This window comes from Barbatula barbatula (assembly GCF_947034865.1).
Source record: "Barbatula barbatula genome assembly, chromosome: 9".
In the NCBI taxonomy this organism is placed as follows: domain Eukaryota; kingdom Metazoa; phylum Chordata; class Actinopteri; order Cypriniformes; family Nemacheilidae; genus Barbatula; species Barbatula barbatula.
In genome coordinates, this window is record NC_136772.1 from 806,673 (window position 1) to 826,708 (window position 20,036).

At 38.2% G+C, this 20,036-nt stretch overlaps 1 protein-coding gene and 1 long non-coding RNA gene across 3 annotated transcripts; one reads left to right on the top strand and one right to left on the bottom strand.

The window, feature by feature from the left end:
• Positions 1 to 2,878: 2,878 nt before the first annotated feature.
• LOC306898361 lies at positions 2,879 to 13,490 on the top strand. 2 transcript variants are annotated; one of them, XR_013787109.1, is made up of 4 exons: positions 2,879 to 2,991; positions 6,478 to 6,713; positions 12,217 to 12,360; positions 12,525 to 13,490. It is a non-coding gene; the product is annotated as an uncharacterized lncRNA (long non-coding RNA). The 2 variants fall into 2 exon arrangements; XR_013787110.1 differs by having other exon boundaries at positions 2,900 to 2,991; positions 6,478 to 6,578.
• Positions 13,491 to 16,534: 3,044 nt separating this feature from the next.
• On the bottom strand, positions 16,535 to 18,238 carry sox21b (SRY-box transcription factor 21b). The gene has a single exon (XM_079465198.1). It carries the CDS (start codon positions 18,162 to 18,164, stop codon positions 17,427 to 17,429), a length of 738 nt encoding a protein of 245 aa, XP_079321324.1. The 5' UTR covers positions 18,165 to 18,238; the 3' UTR covers positions 16,535 to 17,426.
• Positions 18,239 to 20,036: the final 1,798 nt, after the last annotated feature.

Sequence of the window (20,036 nt, forward strand, 5' to 3'; positions counted from 1 at the left end):
TGTTTATTCCTTCACCAAATAAAAATGGATAAAGTCCTGATATATTCTGATGGAAACCTGTAGAACAAAGCCCGGACTTCTGTCAGATGAAGCACACATATAACTTGAGGGGAAACATGTTCTACAAAACTATCATGTGGACATCATATGGTTCATTGGAGTTGCTTGCAAGCTTTGTCCTTGTCTAAAGTCTTCTAGGAATTTTATTGGAAACCACACTGACCGTATGACGTAAAAACGAACTGGACAACAACTCGTGTTCAATGAGAAGATTTAATGTAATTCACATTGTTGTAACCTATGTTGGATTATTTTGTTAAATTGAAGACTTGAAAAATTATGTGATTAATATGAAAGCATGATCCATCAATGAATCCCATTTAAGATATCTTATTCATTTCTGTGGCAAGGCAAGTTTATTTCTATACTACATTTCATGCAAAATCATAAAGAAATGGATAAATAAAGACAAAATGTCATTAATTATAAAAGGATTTGAAACTAAATGGAATGAATTCAGTTTTGCAGTAACTTACTGTAGATTTAATTTGCAATTTGGTTTTAAATTCTTATATTTTTTCGTTCATAAAACAAGACAAAATATATTTTCTTGTTATGTAAATGTAGGGTCATTTAAAAAGTTTTCAATATTTTTAGGAAACAAAACAAAAATGCTTTGGAAGAATGTCATGTTTTGCAGTGATTGATACTTTGTAATGAGACCATTCTCTTTTGGTCATGTTTTAAACTCAAATTGAAAACAGGACTAATGGTAAAGTATTAAGTAGTAATTAAATCTACAGTAAGTTCCTGGTAAAACTACAGTTACAATGTATGTGTTTAATGTCCGGTTTTGTTCGTGTGTATTGTTTGCTGATATTGAAGACGTACAAAGAAAGAAAAAGTTTGAATCCATGCTGTGTCCTCTGTATGATATCAAAGTGATATCAAGTTAAAATCATGACCACAGTATCATCATACTGCGATTTATAAGTATGTGTGTAACAGACTGTAATATATTGAGTTATATAATTACTTGATGAACCAAACTGAGACACTGCACAACCATAAACGGGAGCTGATCAACTTGTGCGTTTTAAGAATATCACTTTACCAATCTCAACACACGATGGCGCCAGAGGGCTGCTTTACATTTGAACATTAAACAGCATTATTGTTTTGTTTGGTCATGAATAAATAACATCTATTTAAGTCATGCTGTAGTTTGGTATAGGATCAGGTCCAGTCTTGACTTTGAGTTTGAGTTAGGTCCAGTTATAGCTGGTTCATGGGATTTCGATTGTTCATTGTTTTGTAACATTCAAAGCTTTCTGAAATTGTTAAGTGTGATCTGCTTAGTTGTAACCTGTTTACAGTTCTACAATTAATATCATTTAAAAAATCATTATAGATTTTGCATGTTGCCTTTTAACATTTTGCCATTTCATGCAGTTTAAGAATTTTTAATTGCCTTACTATTTTTTTGCAAAAACTCTTCGACAGTCTGCATAATGATGGGGTTTGTGCTGATTCATAGGTATTATCTGGGTCTTTATGTTGTCTTTTGGTGGTTCAACATTTAAAATTTCAGTAAATGTAGCACAAAATATTGATAGAATTATGTATTCACTAAAAAGTGCAGTCCTTCAAAAGGTCTTTTTAAAGTTTTTCCAAAGCACTTCTGGTGAAACACACAGGGTTTGTTATTTATTCTGTCCCTTTCAAACAAGATCTTTTGTATTATTGCGTCTTTGGAGTGGCTGGAACATAACCTGCTAATGCTGAACTTAAATGAACTCAATTAAGTCGTCTTGATTCTTTGGCGTCTATTGCATTAGTACAGAATGTGCTTGGTGTGGTTTCTCATCTCTTTTGTCCACACATAATGTTGCCTGACCGCCTAAGAGCACTTCGTAAGAACGTGATTGTTTTAAACACGAAAAAAAACAGTTGCAAATGAAATCTGTGCGATGCTCCGCGAGGACACTGTTTATCCTTTGAAGTGGCCACAATAGAAATGCTCGATTAATAGCATTTCAAAAGGAGACCCACATGAAGGTGATGCTTCATTTTGTGTAACAGGCAACAGCTTATTATTATGTTGATGGAAAAATGCATCGGTTCCACTAATGGCCATTAGAGCCAGCTCAATACAACACACGTTTTAGGGAACCTAATGTGTCGATTCAGAGAAAGGTTGCCTTTTTAGATTGTAATTGAGAGCACTTCGGTTTCATTTCAAAAGGACAAGGCTTTATAGAAGAACATGCAAATTGTTTTAAAATGAAGCAAGGATTGGCCTGCCCATTTGACTAGCATTATGACACATTTTCCACCGTGTCCCAGACAATTCAACTAATGGGTTCCTCACACATGTGCAATGGTCATTGTTTTCTATTGATGATAAACACAGCTCATTGTGAGCTGAAGAAGATGCTGACAGGCTTGATCATAAAACACGGTGGCAAGGTTTGAGTCTTCAACGGCTTTGCGCTTAAAAAGACCAAGAAGCCCAAATCTTATTGATGAAACACAGACTGTTGACCAATGACGTCACGGTCAACTAGGCTAAAGGTAAATGCAAAACTAAAATCTTAAACCAGGTGGTTCGCTGGTCTTGGGTTTAAACCATCAAGGCCATCAAAATTGGCCAACAGGTAATAGGCCTATATAAACATCCAACTCTTGGAATCTTTGTGCAACATTATATTATTTAACAATTATAAACTCTCGGCGACATTAGTCGAAGGAATTACAAATTCACATTTCTCTGTCAAGTTTTTGTTTGTCTATTGTAGAAACCATATTTTTTGGTACAAGTACAAATTTCGCAGGCTTGGTTCATTCAAATGTCTTCGTATGTATTAAGAGAAAGGACATTTTACGGAAGTGTGCGATCACGCGCACAGGTGGTGTCGCGTACTTCCGGTGTAGTGTTTATACGGCGAACACCTGACGAACGGATAAATTGACAAGTGCAGCGATCTTCAGGTACAGTATTCAGACCTCTTTGCTTATCCTTACTGGAATAAAATAGTAAATAATGCTGTAAACAGTACTACATTGTTGTCACAAGGCCTTGTCGCACGCTGAATTCAGTCTCCGTTTATCCAATTATTTTTGTATTACAGTTTTGTGTAGAAGTTAGATAAGGAATATCTATCAATATTATAATAGAACCTCAATCAAGTTCCGTCATCGGCTTAAAATATCTAACATTTATGCATACGTAACACCTTCACGTCAGCGCTGGACTACGTCACGTCATAAATGAAAAGCCGCGTTCCCACATTGACATTGACAACAGTACACGACTCGATCGGTACACACAGTTATTTATAAACACAGTTTAGTGATATTAAAGTTCGCCTATTGAATCCACATTGAAACAGAGGTTTAACCCACAGAGGGCAGCATAGCTCTGTTACTCATGTATATCATAAACGGTTTAATGTATAGACGTCTGATCAGGTTCTATTGGTAGTTAACCTGCGATGTTTAACCTTCTGTGTAATGTTAACGTTTGAAAGGCTAATAGTAAAATGTACTACTACCATCTGCTCACACTTTACAAATATTTCTCAATTGATTTTATATTTCTGTATAACATCAAGTCAATTGTACATTTTCGGTGTTATTGAACAGAAGAAAAACACAGTTTATTAAAGACAAACCGTTTTTTTGACAGCCTTTCCCATTCACAGCGTATGCTGTAGCGAGGAACGGGTCAAGTCACAACAGAGAATATTTTGATTAATTTTATAAATATATTTGAGACCGTGCTCCATTTATGAAAAATACCCTTGAAACCTTTGGTTTAATACTGCTTCATTATAGTTGATCCTTGGTTGAAGGAATACAAATTCTGTGAACATTTACTCACCCTCCAGTTGTTCCAAAACGGTTCGTCTTTGTTTTGTTCAACACAAAGAAAAGTATTTGGAAGAATGTTATTCATTTTCAGTTCTGGGGCACCATTGACTACCGTTATGGATGCAGGATAAATTATCGGCCATTTCAGAATCGGTTTATGGTCATTTTTAACAGTTTTATCGGCTAATAATAACACGTAGGCCGATATATGACGATAAATCATAAATAATTTCCTCTGGTTAAAGTTCCTCAGCTGCACGCTGCTCACAGTTAAAGTACAGTACAGTATATTTCTGTCGTGATCATTCACTTTCTGCTATTAGCAAAACTTTTTTGATGTCGGTACAGGTGTTTATGAATGTGTGAATTATAGGAGCATATTGTGTGAATCAGACTGCTGTCTGGATGCTTTCTGTCTTGAGATCTGTTAGACTCGTGGCTATTAAGAACATTTTTCTTTTGTGTATTAAATAAAAGATATGCCAAAAAAGATTAAAGGTTAAAGAACCGTTTGCTAGTGTAAAGTAGGCTTGGTACATGATATTCAGGGGAAAAAAGAGAACTAACGTTTACCTTGTTTTCTGCAGTCAATGTTTTCACATAAAAGCAGTCGTCCACTTTTTTCCTCTTGTTTCAGTCTCAGGGAATTTTGTATTAATATGTAGATACTTAATATCGACCATATATCGGTTATCGGCTTCCAATATTAAAGAATTATCAGTAATCGGCCAAAATGTACATATCGGTGCATCCCTAACCTCCATAGTAGCAAAATTAATCTATACATTTTGTTGTTCTGTTGAGACGCTGTAAACAAATTTAGGAAAGCAAAAATAAAGTAAAATGGACACCCTTGACTTTCATTGTAGTTTTTCCCACTATGGTAGTCAGTGATGTCCCAGAACAGAAAATGACTAACATTCTTCCAAATATCTTTCTTTGTGTTCAGCAGAACAAAGTCATTTACATTATACAGGTTGAGTAATTGATGACATTTGTTTTTGGGTGAACTATCCATTTAAATGTTAAGTGTGTTTATATTGGGTTTTTATGTTGTGTTCATTTGTTTACTCAACAGCTACTGCAAACATGTGTCATACTTTTTGTTCAGTATTTACAAATATTTTAAATTAAGAAGGTTGAAACTAGACTTTAGCATCATACCGGAGTAATGCTAGATAAAAACGCTTGTCTAATATGACATTACTCGAGTAAAAAAACAAGAGGCAGTTTGTGTGACAACTAGCCCCTGCGTTCTCCATGTAAGCATGTTTGTATGTATGTTATTGTCACGAAAGGAACGTGCTTTTTAAATTCAGCATAGGCATTCAAATTGCGATTTTAAATGTACACATGTAAATCTTTGGGCCGCATTAAACATTTTAGGGCACTTGTGTATTTTTTAGCCCTGAAAGCTAAATGCAAAATCAGCACCACTAAAATCACATTTCTTGGACATGGAAGGGGGGAGGGTTCGACAGCTCCAAAAAATCCACACAATATTAGTTTGCCTGTGCTCCATGGTGATTCCCACCCACATCTCTGGCAGCTTAGCGATTTACATTTTAGCATAATGCCAGCCATAGAGGAGGCACAAGGCAAGGCCGATAAGTTACAAAGTGCTCCGGGGGTAAACCGTGTAAGAGAGGTTTTGGAGCTATTTACGGTGCTTCAGAAATCCTTCAAAGATGCGCCAATTGGGGAGGAGATTGTTCGCAGCAGTGCATGCTTCGCACACAAAACATACAGTAACACAATACAGACGAGGAGTGTTTCGGCCCCGACGTGACCAGATGACACTAATTCAAATATCCTCATCTTATCACATCTGAAAATCACCAGGAAATATAACGTTTCAGTTTTAGCGAAACTCAATTATGACCTTTTGTTACTAGTCAAAAGTAAACGGGACAGAATTGTGCAGAAAAGTACAAAAGCATTGTCGAAAGAGAAAACGAGAAAAAGGCTTAAATGATTTCTAAGATGCAATTTAATTTTCAATATGGGACTATTAAATGTTTGAGGCACATCCGCTGTCGAGATATGTTTTTGATTGTGCAATTTCACATAACAGAATGCCGGCGAAATGCAAAAATTTCAACAATGGAGGTGTGAAAAGCAATGGCTTTTCCTCTCTTATCGAAATTGCTTTCTGTAGAGTTGTTCCATTTGAAATGCATTTAATTGCAAATAAAAAAGGAGTGAGAGAAAGCCGCGTGGCTCCTAAGCCTCTCTCATCTGTTTGGAAGCGAGAGAGAAAGAGAGCGAGAGTATTCAAACGTGGAACAGGCCGGAAAATAAAAAGACGCAGGCGTGCTCTGAATAGGCCGATCTCTCGCTCGTACCGTCCCAGGCCGATCCACTGGCCTCCCTCTGGAATCAGGGGCTAGTCCACCTCGAACCCTTAACACATTGAGACAAAGTTTGCGAAAACACATACTGTTCTTGATGTGCGTTTTGATGAATATGTTTGAAATCTCAGTTGTGTGGTATTACGTCTTTCTTTTGCTTTCCATTTTGTCGCATTGCTCTCTTAGAGAAACGATTAACAATATGTTACACATTTAAAGCATTTGTCTTATTTGTGCTGTTTCCTTCCTACAGGAAGACCAAGGGCATCATGGGAAGATTAAGGAGCCACAATGCAGGATCATGGCAGAGGCTTTCGTGCCGCTCGCCCACCCCGGCGACAAAAGTTAAGGAAAGTGAGCGAAGAGCCCCCTTGAAACTTTCCGACACCGCCAATCTTTTTCCCCCCAAACAAAGATTAATACATATTTATACAAGCTCAGACCACCAATAGAAGAGAAGGTGTTCGGCGCAGAGGTGGAAATGCAGAGGTAAACTGTATGTAAATTGCGTCGAGTAATAGACTTGTAGTGCAAATCGCATCATTTTATCTTTAATTTTGCCGAGCCATCCATTCCCGGCATCCTCTCCGCATCTCTACGGCACGTCCCGTCTCGCCCTCCCCCAAAAGTCCTCTTTCCGTAGGCTTAAAGGTGCATCGGAGATATGCATTTAAGCATATTCAGAACACGGGGCGTGAAATTAAATGTGTGACAGAGTGGGAAAAATATACAGGCGCTGGAGATGCCTTAAAAATAGTCATTTATGCAGATGGAAAAGGAGGGAGTTGAAATCATTTGCGACAGGATGACCCTCTCCTCCAGCCGTCTACCTCTCACTGTTCTCGGCCCTAATCTCCCGCTGTATCTTCATTTTTCATTGAACTCGCCGGTTTGCTGCTAAGCAGCCTTGTAGATAAGGCAAAGTGCTAAAAAGAGACAACTGAAGGTGCTCAGTGGGTCCGTTTCTATTGCACTTTCACCCAAGGCAATGGGCAGAATTTAACGGATTCCTTCCAACATATGTTTTTGCCAGATAAGTAAACAGTGTGTGTCGGCGAGGAGGAAAAAAAGCATTTGCAATTTAATGACATTACAGCTCCCAGCTTAGCCTCCCCGTGCTGCCAGGCGCCGCGCGCAGAAAGAGCAGAAGAATGGAACCGTGTGTCGCAAGGCTTTTTCCCCCTCTCTGCTCTTCCACCTCCACGTTGAATTCGGCTCGTCGCAGCTTCTTTCTCTTCCTTTTACTCGAGTTTACGTTAGACCTTTTTTGGCGTTTGGTTGAAATGATCGACTGTTTCGGAGTGCCGCGAGACCTCAGGGATGAGCGCGATTTTGAATTTAAAACTGTGGATTTCAATTTGGGAATTGATTAGGCCGAGCTCCACGCGATGTAAATATTTACGACCACGGAAATATACGTTTGTTTAAAGTTTACGTATATTTTTGCTAGATTGTGGCTGAGCGGTCATAAAGCATCTAAATGAAAATACAAATGTTTATAACTGGCATTAATAAAACATGATGAATCTGGAAAGATCTCGCATGTTTTGTCCAGTGTTGGGTGTGTAACTAGTTACTAAGTAATTAGTTACGGTAATTTTATTACCTTTCCCTTGTAAAAGTAAAGTAAGGGATTACTCTTATATTTACTGTAATTTAAATACAGTTACTTCTGATGTAATTGAAGTAAATACTGTGTAATACATTCAATAGGGGAAAGGACTGTAACTTTGAAATGTATGTTTTAATGTATCCTTCTCACATTTGTAATACTTTGGTCAGTTAATAAGAATAATTGATTTAGTTATAAGTAACAAGTAATGAAATACTCCTTGGAGAGAGTCATTTGCACAGTTATCTAATTACACTATTGAATATTTAAATAGTTACTAGTAATTAATGACTTTTTCAGAGTAACTTTGGTTTTGTCTACAGCTAACGGTTTGAATTTTCCCTAAATTCTTGTTTGCTTACTAAATTCGAATTTCTCGCTTTGTGTCTGGTTTCGTGTCTGAACGTCAGGCCGCGAGGAGAGCTTGCGTCATTTTTCTGCCCCGTCTCATCTCACGAGGTAAAGTGCTCAATTAGACATCAAACCCTAATTCCAGCAAAGACTCCTCTGGGAATTCTAAAGAGGAATATAATCTTAGCTTCTCTGTTTCAGGAAAGTGACAGAAGCGCGGTCCGTACGGCTGCGGGTGAGCCCCCTGCCCCATCTCTCTTTCTACCCGGTGTCTTTACAGCCACTTATTATAGCAAACTAATTGTGCAGGAAAGCAGATTATGGAAGTGTGAGGATGTAACTCCTTGACCGTGTGCTAATGTGATGTCAGGGTTTTTTTGGTGGCGGGGGTAGTGCCAACTGCATGCCAGGACACTCTTTGGCACCGCTGATAATCTGCCTTTGGTATTAATGCAGCAAACCGGTTTGTTGAAGTGTGTGTCGCTCACTAATTATTGCTACAAGAAAGACTTACATCGGCGACGGCGTTCGCGGGGTTGATCTGTCATTAAGCGTGCCGTACGGAAAGGCATTGGCAGGCGTACTTCATCCTTGGAGGATACGTTGTCACCCTGGGGGCGCGAGGATTGCAAAAGCATCTTACAGAGGAGGAAGGGGGCAGAAAATTTGGGTCAGGCGCGTTTGCCAAAAAACAGAATTTCAGGTCCCGCTTCAAAGGAGATACTTTCCTTATTCTCACGTGATGAAGATGATCAATTTTAGCACATGTGCGACATTGTAACCATTTTAATTTTCTCTTCTGTGCATCCCAATGGGAACGAGAAAGGAGATCGCTTTCATGTGTCTTTTGTTTCTCCTTTTTAGCGTACCGTAATTTTTGGATAACATTTATACTTTAACTCTAGAACTTGTAAATAATACAGCTTTGTAGCGTAACACTTTGACAACATTTTTAATGCCCTCTCATTTGTAGGTCGCATTAAGGGTCTGATAAATGAATTCAATTCAAGTTTATATATAGAGCACTTTCTACAATGTTGCAGCTATACAGGAAAGTGCAGCTTTAATAAATAAATAAAACAATGTAATTGTAAGCACACACAATCTGCAGCGTTGCCATAATTCACAGCTTTCAATTAATGGTATATATAGCTGTTTAGAATGACAACATTTTAAAATCTGATCAAGGTAGAGTGTATAAATAACATGATTTGACAAAGAACTGAAGATGCAGGCAGTGTCCCGGGTTATATCTGTCACTCATCTCATGTTTGAGTTCGGTTCAGCGCCACCTGAAGCCCATCGGCCTGTCACCTCTGATTTTAAATCAAATTACCGGGACACCATAGAGACGCAGAAACTCAGTATCTAAACACCACAAAAGCTCTGCAATACATGTATTTATCCAGGATCAAACTGCATTTGTTAAACTAATATCAGGAGAGATGTAAAGCGGCGCACAGGTGAGCAGATTGACGTTAGAATTCAGTGAGTCTGACATTAACAGTCTAATGACTTATATTTACACTCTGTCCTACATACATAAATCTGCGTCTCGTCGTGTTCTCGGCTATATTTTCTCTGCAGAATTCACTCTAATGATCCTGTTTATGACAGAACGTGTGGCTTTTTGAAAGCATCGCTGATGTATTGACAATGAGGGTCCGGGGTTTCAAACACGCTCGTGGGTTAAAAAGAGTATGAAGGCGAATACAAACAATGCGAGTGGAAAACTTTCTGGAAAAGTTTTCACCGTTGACATTCATAAGGGATGTGTCAGGATGAGGGAGGAAGCGGTTTCACAGTTTACGAGCAATGCATGGGCTTCAAATTCTAAATTATAATAGCTGTGCATTGTGGGAAAATCAAAGATGTAATAAAATTCAAAAAGGGAAAATGTTAAATAATTATTGTTTAAATTGTTTGTTTGTTTTTTAAAAATGTAAATGAGTAAATCACTTATTCCTTATGTGTATATTTAAATACTTTTCTTTTTCCCTCGATTGTACAAACAATTTGTGTTTTGTTCTCGAAGTGTGTTGCTTTTCCTTGATACAGTCATTCCCCATGAAAAACATTTGGTTATTAAAGAAGCGTGTGTTTTTAAAGTCTATATTTGTTCCAGCTACGCGCACACAGAACATCGATAATGCGTTTTTAGTTGGTGTAACCAATTACATGCTGAAAATGCACAAAATGCACCTTTCTCTACATTACATTACAACTGAACGTGTGTTCTTTAACATATCACACTGTATTCTGGTCTTAGCTTTTTGTTTAAGCGTGTGATTTTAATATTTATTATTGTTATTAATAGAAATGCAAATGTTTCGTTTTATAGAATAAGGGCCAGAAATATTTTCTTCAAGCATGCGTGATCACTCAGTACTCAAGCGCTGCTTCAGATGTCTGTTACCATTCGACCTGATGTGGGATTAAAGAGCAAAAAACATTTACTTTAAAATGTTGTTTTCTTCAGACTGTTTTGTGTCAGTAGATGACCTGAAAGGAAAAGCTGTTTACACAAAGCATTGCTCAAAGCAAAAATAAATCATGATAACCAGTAATTAACTTTTAAAAAATATAAAGCGTATTTGAATCATGGTATTTGAAGTAAAAGCATGGTTATATACAGTAAATGCCAATCAGGCCATCAAAACATTACCATGCTAAAACTCCTTGATGTTCTGGCCCGGTTACAACACATATCGGCCAATTTTAAGCCATCAATACTGTGTTCAGCACTTTTATACCAGACATTAATATACAATGAACTGTTGTTTATAATACAGTATATAAAGTATACTCAAAGAACTTTCTAGATTTTACGAATGATTTGTGAGTGCACTTCATTCACCAATGCAGCTGTATATATCAGCAGCCTAGAAAGTGATAATGTGTATAATTCACATCAGCTTAAATTATCATGTTGAAATATAAATAGGTAAAGCTGTACAAAATGAAGTGGCTAGAGTTTCATCCGTAATAATACAAATAATTATTATTATTATAAAAGCTTGGAGAAAGTATTATGGGAGGCAAAGTGGAGAAATTCTAGAAATTCGCTGGTTCTCATTAAAGCCGTAATCTGCGAGCAACCCCGATGTGCACAATAATAAGACGAGAAAATAATGTGCTTTACTGATGGCCGTATGGATGTTCAAGTGCACCACTGCCAGGTACTTATCTGTTGTTGCCCATGCGGCGTCTCGCGGGATGATATAATACTCTGACTTCTCCTGAGGCTAAAAGTTCTTCAGATTCATTATTTGTATTTCTCACAGAGACATTTACCCTCCCAACCAAAGAATTTAATATGACAGTCAATCTCTGCCAGACATTAACTACAGGAACAAACACATGTCACTTGACAGGATATTTCGTAAAGACGCGGCTTATTTTAGTGTGTGTCTGTGTGTGTGTGTTTATTTTTTTAATTTCACACAAATTTGAAAAGATTCAAAACCCTTAGGATAGAGGACAGATTTAATATGCCAGAATCCACTGTATGCTTTTTCAAAGAAAGACATTATGGTTTAAATCTCTCAAAACAAAATCTAAAACGGCCTCCATGTACTGCTAATAATAATAATATATTTTTGAAAGATGACATGAAAGTGTTTTGTTTGCATCTACCGTCTTAACGTTTTGATATGTCTTCAACAATGAGAATTCATGAATAAGGTTTCATAAGAAGTACACATTTTTGATAAAGGACCTTTTTAGAAAAATCGACACAGAAAATCAGAAATATGAGCAATTCATTTTTTTCATTTGGAGCAACATCAATTATTTACATAGAAATATGAAAGGTTTGTTTTGATAAATGTTCTTATAGATATAAAAGCATCTTTAGGGCTCACAAACACATTTGGGGTATAAAGCACCTGTAGATCTTTTTATTTCTATTTCACGATTTGAAATTGATAGAAAATTGTGGAAATGGCTTCATAGTCATCAAAATAAATATCATCCAAGTGATTTGTTCATTTTATGATAATGAATTTTATTTTGTTGTCGTTTTGACAGCGCACAAAAGAACACCGAAGTGAATAAACTACGCTCGGCATCATCTGAAGGTTCAAACCGTTTGGCACTTCATGGAGAGAAGACGACGACGGCCGGTTTGTCTGAATTCAAACTGTCACCCGTCTCTGGCAATTCATTCTGAAAGTGAGTCTGTCTGATTTCCATCATGTGATATTCTGCTCTCCTGCAGGGAGTTGCTGCTGTATGTTTCGTACAATACCTTGACACAAACTTCATCTTTCAAGCCAAGAGTTCCGACTTCAGAGAACGTGTGCTGTTTATGTGAGTGTATATCTCATTTCTGTTAGTGACCCTGGGCACAGCGACACGGGCGAGTTCTGAAGCTCCGATTTGACACGTCGAGATGTTGCGCTAAAGGTGGAATGGGAGATAATTTTGTTTTTTTTCCCACCTTCCTCGGAGCCAACTGAGGTTAGGAAATGTGGCAGAGTCCTTCCGCAGAGATTACAGGTAATACAGTTCATTGCCTCCATAAACATGCTTGACACAAGGCCCCCGTGATGGAGCGATTGCTCCAGGAGAGACTTTTTCACACTTTAATTTGCCTCAAATGAGCTGGAGAAGTCAGCCGGGGCTTTGAGAGCTCCAGCCGTAAGAGAGGTCGCTGTAACCAGAGTCCTGAAAAAATGACACGGAATTACATCACGGGTCAGGTGCTAATCTGCACGCCACGTCTGTAGTCCAACGTTTAAACTGATTGATACTTCGTCAAGAATCATGTTTTAGAAACTTAACAGAAGTTACTAAATCAAAATGTAATTAAAGTTAAAGATAAAAAATCGATATCATTTGAGGCTCCATATCTGAGCTGTAAAATCATTGTTGTGTTGTGTAACCAGCTTTTGCATGTTTTATGTATTTTGTAACCACAATTGTGACTTTTTTATCTTGTTGTTCTGAATTTATCTGGTTTTATTAACTATTCTGCTCGACACACATAATACTTTAAAACACATTTTTGTTATTATTTGGGAATATAAATATTTTATCATCAGTATGAAGGATTTGATCGTGATTATCATTATGGGTTTGTCTGATCTTGGTTATATTGGGATTAAATATTCATTTCTTTTTTGTTTAAATAGGTTTTGCGCAAGCAAAATGAGAGATCATTTTGCATCAGGATTGATTTAGTGTTTAATCCCACAGTTTCATCAAGTGACATCAATTTTTTTTCATGTACATTTTTTGGTTGTACGTTGACTTCCAGGTGTTTCAAATCATTCATCACAACATTAAACTGTTTTGTAGTCAAGTTCAAGTTTTCAAGACTCTTGTTTCAGTTCAGTCCAACATGGAGTTAGATCTCTGGTCACAAATTTGACGAAGAATTTCATATATATTATTTTGGTATTTATTATATAAGATTTCTCTTTGTTGCTTTGCGTTTATAATATTTAGTGTTTCGATGATAATGAATAAGTTTGATCTTTGTTACAATTCATTTTTAAGACATTTTTTAAGACTACTCGGATTTATAATCCTGTAGTTGAATTGATCATTTTCGCATGAAACCAGGAATGGATTTGTCTGAATTGGCTAGAATAAATGCACATTATTTGTCACGAGCAAACAATATCAGTTTAGTGATGTTTGACCTGCTCACACATCGAGAAGGTTTTCTGTCTGCGTGGCCTTATTTGTGCCATTTCTGTTTGTGTCAGACTTTGCTCATATTAGTGTTGATACAGTACAGAGGAGACACTTTTACACGCTCTGTGAAAAAATCTTTTGTGTGTTGAAGCAACACGGATGATATTTGGGTCATAGGTGGAAACTTCTATTATCACGGCTGTTGTGTTCGGTGAGGCGAGGCTGAAAGGGATCAAATCACTTAAAATCAATGAAGGCTTTAAAAGACACCGTGATTCTGTGTGTGTTGACCAATCATCCATATGTTCAGATCCTCAAAGGATTGTTTGCCTGGATAAACGTGTGTGTGTTTCATCTGACACTTTCAGCACTTCAGAGCATCCGTTCATTTCACAGAAGTCGTGTTGGTTTGTAATTGAATTGTTCCCTTTGGATATCGGGGTTAAGAAATCTGTTGTTTAAAAATGTAACGTTGATAAAATCTTGTTTTCTGTATTGACAGTTCACAGTAAATCTGTAGGGGTCATTGAAGTGATGATGTCTGAGCTACACCTTACACACACACACACACACACACACACACCCGATGAAAGCCCGACCTTCATATATAGTTTCTTATTCGACTCGCCGTGAACCTTTCGGCCAAAAGAAGGCCGTTTTTGATTGTGTGGTACAAAGGGACAAATTTAGGCATTCTTCCATCAAAAGAGTTTCTCATGTGGCTCTTTGAATAGCATGGCATCTCTACCTTTCCCATTGGATCGGCTTTCCGAAAGAGTGAAAAAGCATATCTATTCAAAAGCCATTTAGTTCATTTCTTTTCTCGGCCTGTAAACGCATTCATCAATTGTTCTGCTTTGTAGATGGCTTTCTAATGCTAATCTGCCGTGTTAAATATCTTTTTGTTCCCCTTTCACCGTTTTGTCATTCAGTTTATCCAGTTTTGGTCACCCATTTTATTTATTTATGCGCCTGGCTCCATTCATGTGCTCATGTATTTTTTATTATGTTGTTTTACTGTCATCCAGTGTCAACTCACTCTATTCAACGTGGGCTACTTGAAGGACCGAGCGGGACAAAGCGTGTACACATTGCAGCGCTATTCACCCCGGCCAGCTGGATTGCCTGAAAAAAAGGGGGTAAGGAAAAAAGCTTGTGAAAAGAAATGTCGAACAATGGACACAGAAGAAGTGCACAATGCTAACAGTTTTCCAAATACCACTGATTGCTTTAAGCACAATGAGAGAAAGCAGGCGCTTTTAGCTGAGCTCCACTTCAACAAACAACGGGCTCACAAAGGCCTCCCGACTCGTGTTTTGTTCCAGGACAAAACCTCCTCGACTGTCTAAATGCTGCTCCTGAAGGAAGACAAAGTTCTTTCACATAGAGCCTCCTTTTTTCCTGGGAGCCGAGCGGAGAGAGAAAAGAGCGTGGAGGGGGGAAACTGGGCATTCTTCTGGAGAGCTGTTCGGTGTGCAAACTGTTTTCGTGATGTTCAGACATATCCGGGTAGTCGTTTTGTCTGGTCACCTAAAAATGTGGCGACGTCTACGTTTATTTATGTCACAGTCTTACTTGATTTCATCAGAGTCTTTCAAAAGTATTTTTTAAGGGTCAGATTATCCATGAGAAACATTTTTAGTTGTATTCTTTATCATTCTAACAAGACCTTCACTACATAAGCTAGCATGGTGTTAAAAATCTATTTTGATAACAGCTTACGATGTACAGTTGTTTCACTCCGTGCTGTTACGATAATAAATATTATGTTAGGAATCACTTACTGAAATGTATAACTTAAGGTCTTCAATGGGTTGTAAAATGCAAACTATTTTTTTTATATTGCATATGAAGCTAGTCTTATACTATTAGGCATTCCACTGCATAAATTCAGGAAAAGGGATGGCAAGCAGCACCAAAGCCTTAATAAAGTGACACATTTTAATTTACTGTTAATTCTTGAATAGTAATCTAGCTGTTCATGTAAACGTTCTTCATATAGGCCCACGTTTCTTCTGGATCAGAACAAGTGAAACACAAGGTCGCTTGTGCGCTCTTTCCAAAGGGACGTGGGAAGTTCGGTGGAGGCTCACAAAAGAGAATACAGAGCAGTCAAAAGATTCAATTAACCGTGGCGGAGGTCATTATCCCTGGACACTACAAATTAGTTTTCCATAATTGGTCTGAGCCATATGAATTAACTTCTTAATGTCACCCAACAGGACAGCTTCCTGGAAGAACGGAATTTCGTTTATGCAAATTGTAAAAACAAACTCTTCTGTCTCCGTCTGAAGGATGAATATATGAGAAGTCATTTGTTATATACTATTATAAATAATTGTAATTGAAATAAAAACGACTCTTTACACTCTTTAAAAAAGAAAACAAACAAACGTATTATTATGAGGCAATGCCTTGTTTTGTTCTTATGCGTAAACGGTTTCGTTTTTCCGCTCGTATAGGCTTAAAAGTAGACTCCTGAGTTTTATCTTCCTTCCTATTCATGATGTGAGTTGTGATAAATCAGGATTATGGCTCTTGATTACAAAGACTTGCTTTAGATTTCAGAGTAATTCTATTCAAAGGCTGAACAAAAGCGTCCTTTAGAGGATACTTTACACTTCACCTGCTCCCACCAACTCGAGGCATTCAAGATACAAATCTTGTTTCCCATTCATCAAGAACTACAGAGCAATTTCCGTTTTCCGCATACTCTTTATTATATTCCCTTTGTTCAATAAATGAACCATAGGCATTTTAGGTACATTTATGCAAAACAGATAACATACAGTTTCACTTAGAGTTAGTAAAAAACGGACCGCGCTTCTCCATGAACGCATCAATCTGTTATAGTTGTCCACGGGCCAGCACCCTTGAAATGTTCCGAAACCTTGGCATGTTTAGGCCTATACTTCGTGTGTTTCTCTATCAATAAATTACACTAAGTGCTCAATGGTCTCCCCTTTTGTGCAAATATCAAAGGACACGGCATGTCCCACGAATTAACAAACAGGGCAATGTTTCACTGAACAATAAATATTACATACTGCACATCCATGAAATATTATTGGAAACTCAAAATATACACCTGATTTCCAGTCCAGCAGATTGAATAAAACTGTACACATTTACAGCAATATGGAGGGAGACCGCTTTGAAAAGCTAGGGTGATTTTCAGACGGTCCTGTAGGTCCAGAATTAAACAAAAAATATGAATGCACTTTTCATTATATTCAGTACGATAATGTAACCACGTTAACAGCATTTACCGATGTACAGTGTTATCTCAGGAGACAGTGAACTACAGCGTCAACAGGTTAGTGCATCAACAAAATGTGTCATCTTTTCAAATCATTATTCACATTGACATGGGCATACTGGCTTCGTGGATCTCACTCGATCCATTTGACACGAATATCCTTCCTCTCCAAGCTGTACGCGTAACCTTACATCAAGGCATTAATCTTTATACGAACACGTGTGATGTCTGATATGATTATCATTATATCACACGTTCAGTTTTGTGCATGCGCCATAAGTATTGCATGAATCTATCTCACGTAAAAAAAGAAAAGAAACCTCACTAGTCCAGAGTCTCATAAAGCCGCTGCGTACGCAGAATAGGGTTCGAGTTGTGGTTTGCCCATTCCGGGGAGTAAAATATATGCAAGTGGTGGCTGAAGCCCCGCGGACGGCCACGCCGCACAGTTACACGGAATCATGTAGCCCGGGTTACCCGGCGACGGGTGCGTGTGGGTATGCGCCCCGGTGCCAACATTCCCCGCGCCAGAGAACGCCGTCGCCGCTGTCGGGTAACCCAGAGGTGATGCGTAGGAAAACGATGGCGGAGAAAGCTCGCTCATTTTGGACCCGAGGTCAAAAAACGAATAGGGATTCGTGGGCATGGACGGGTTAAAGAAGACCCGGGCCGCGGCAGCAGCAGCCGCCGCCGCAGCCTTGTCGGGGTTGTTCAGGAAAGACTCGGAAAGCGCCAGGCTCGGCAAGCCGCCCACTTTCAGAGCTTCGTGGTCTCCCAAGTTATATGCCACGGGGAATGCAAATTTGTCCTTCTTCATTAAAGTCTTGGGCTTTCTCCTGGGTCTGTACTTGTAGTCGGGGTGTTCCTTCATGTGCATCGCCCGCAGTCGCTTCGCCTCGTCGATGAATGGCCTCTTTTCGGACTCCGTGAGAAGTTTCCACTCCGCCCCGAGTCTTTTGCTGATCTCGGAGTTGTGCATTTTCGGGTTCTCCTGGGCCATTTTTCGCCGTTGGGCTCTGGACCACACCATAAACGCATTCATAGGACGCTTAACGTGATCCATGGGTTTGGACATATTGACACGTTTCACTTGTTCAGGTAAAATCCTTACACAGAACTGTCACTTACCCACGGGTGAGATGCGTTTAGAGCAGCCAGTAAAGTGTTCAGAGTTGCGTGATTTCACACAGAAAGTGACAAATGTCTCCAAACTCGCTTTCAGTGCTTCATCGTGCCGCGCGTCTCCGTGGGAATAAAATCAAGTCGTGCGTAATTTGGTTTTCCGGCGCAAAACTTTCAAGAAAGCGACGTTCCTTGAAACATTATAATATCCTTTTTCAACAATAAATGACGTCGAGGGGATAAACGAGAAACTTTTCCTCTTCAGCTGTGGTCGCTTCTTGTTTTCCTCCTCACCATGGTGTAGTTAACAGCCGCTGATAGTTTAAATTGTGCGAGTGACTGTCAACTGAGAGCTGCAACGTGTGAAGTAAAGAGCGCACTGACAGGTACTGAAAGGGCCTCCGGCGCATGCGCACTGCGTCCGTCAAACCCCGTGCGCTCGAAAATCCCACCCAGCGAGCAGGCGACAGTGAAATGATAAACTCATTTCGGTCACAGAAACAAACAAAAAAATCCAACTTACTGTTCAGTTCATTAATTCTAGAGTTCATTGATGAACTCTATAATTGTTTTTATTCTCATCTCCAGTGTGCATGTGAATTAATGTCTTTGTGTTTTGAGTTTAAAATAAATGTCTATGGAAATGTATTAGGGCGCAACATGCTGTTCGTTTTACGCATATCTCACAATTTGTCAATATCGAAAATCGAACACTTAATGTGTGTGTGTGTGTGTGTGTGTGTGAGAGATTTTTTGTTTCGTTTTTTTAAACGATGTATATTTACATCCAATAACGATTTTTAAGAAGCTTTTGAGCTCGTGACTGTTGCTTTCTCATGTGAACGCGATCTGTATTCACCGACATAAAGTTTAACATGTATGTTTGAATACAAGCTACATCGTACCTTTATTTAATGTATATACTTATAAAGAAAAATACTTCTAACATTCTGTAATGATTGATAATCAGTTTATGCAAAGTAAAAAAATTACAATTGTTAATGCCAAAAAAACCCGTTCAAGTGTCTACACACTCACCTTAAAAGCCCATCTTTGACAATATTCACGGCAAAATATCACCGAGATATACCTTTCATTCTATAACAGAATCCCTGTTTTTCTCCCTGTACAAAATTGAACGTAAGTCTTCTTTAATTGATCTTAATATGTTATTAAAGCATGAAGGCATAATAAGCTTAACTGGATAAAGCATCACAGTAAGAAAACTTTTTATTATTTAGGATTCTCTCCGACTTCAAAGGATTTTCCGCAGGAGCGCAAATGAGCTTGAGGAACTCCAGTCTGCAATTACACTTATCTGAGAGAGAGAGTCCTTGCGTAAAGTGCGTGTTCGAGTGGATTCTGCCCCCACCCCTTCTGTTGTTCCCCGTTATTAAAATGATTTGTAAAAAGAAGACTGCTTTGACATACCAATATAGGATTTAATATATATCATGTCTTAATACTTTGAGCAATACGTTTCTATTCAAAAAAGGTTTAATAAAAATATGCTCACAATTACTGTATTAATAAATAATACAAATTGTATTGTATTTATATATTAAAATGAATTTATTAGCAATTTCCAAATCAACCCCCAAAGCATCGAATTCATTTCGAAAGGTTTTTTATAAGTGACGATGCCAACATGATTAATAATCAAACATTAAACGAGCTTTGAGAGGAAACAGCGACGATGCAGATAATTAAAAAAATATTTATCGTGAAGCAAGTCATCTGTGTTTTGAAAGACAGAAGCGTCGCTGAATGTGAGCGCAGTAGACACGAGTGCTTGAAATCCATTGTTTGCCATAAGCCTTGTTTC

Excerpts from the sequence above, each read along its gene's own strand:
- sox21b (XM_079465198.1), bottom strand. The coding sequence starts at position 18,164 with ATGTCCAAACCCATGGATCACGTTAAGCGTCCTATGAATGCGTTTATG.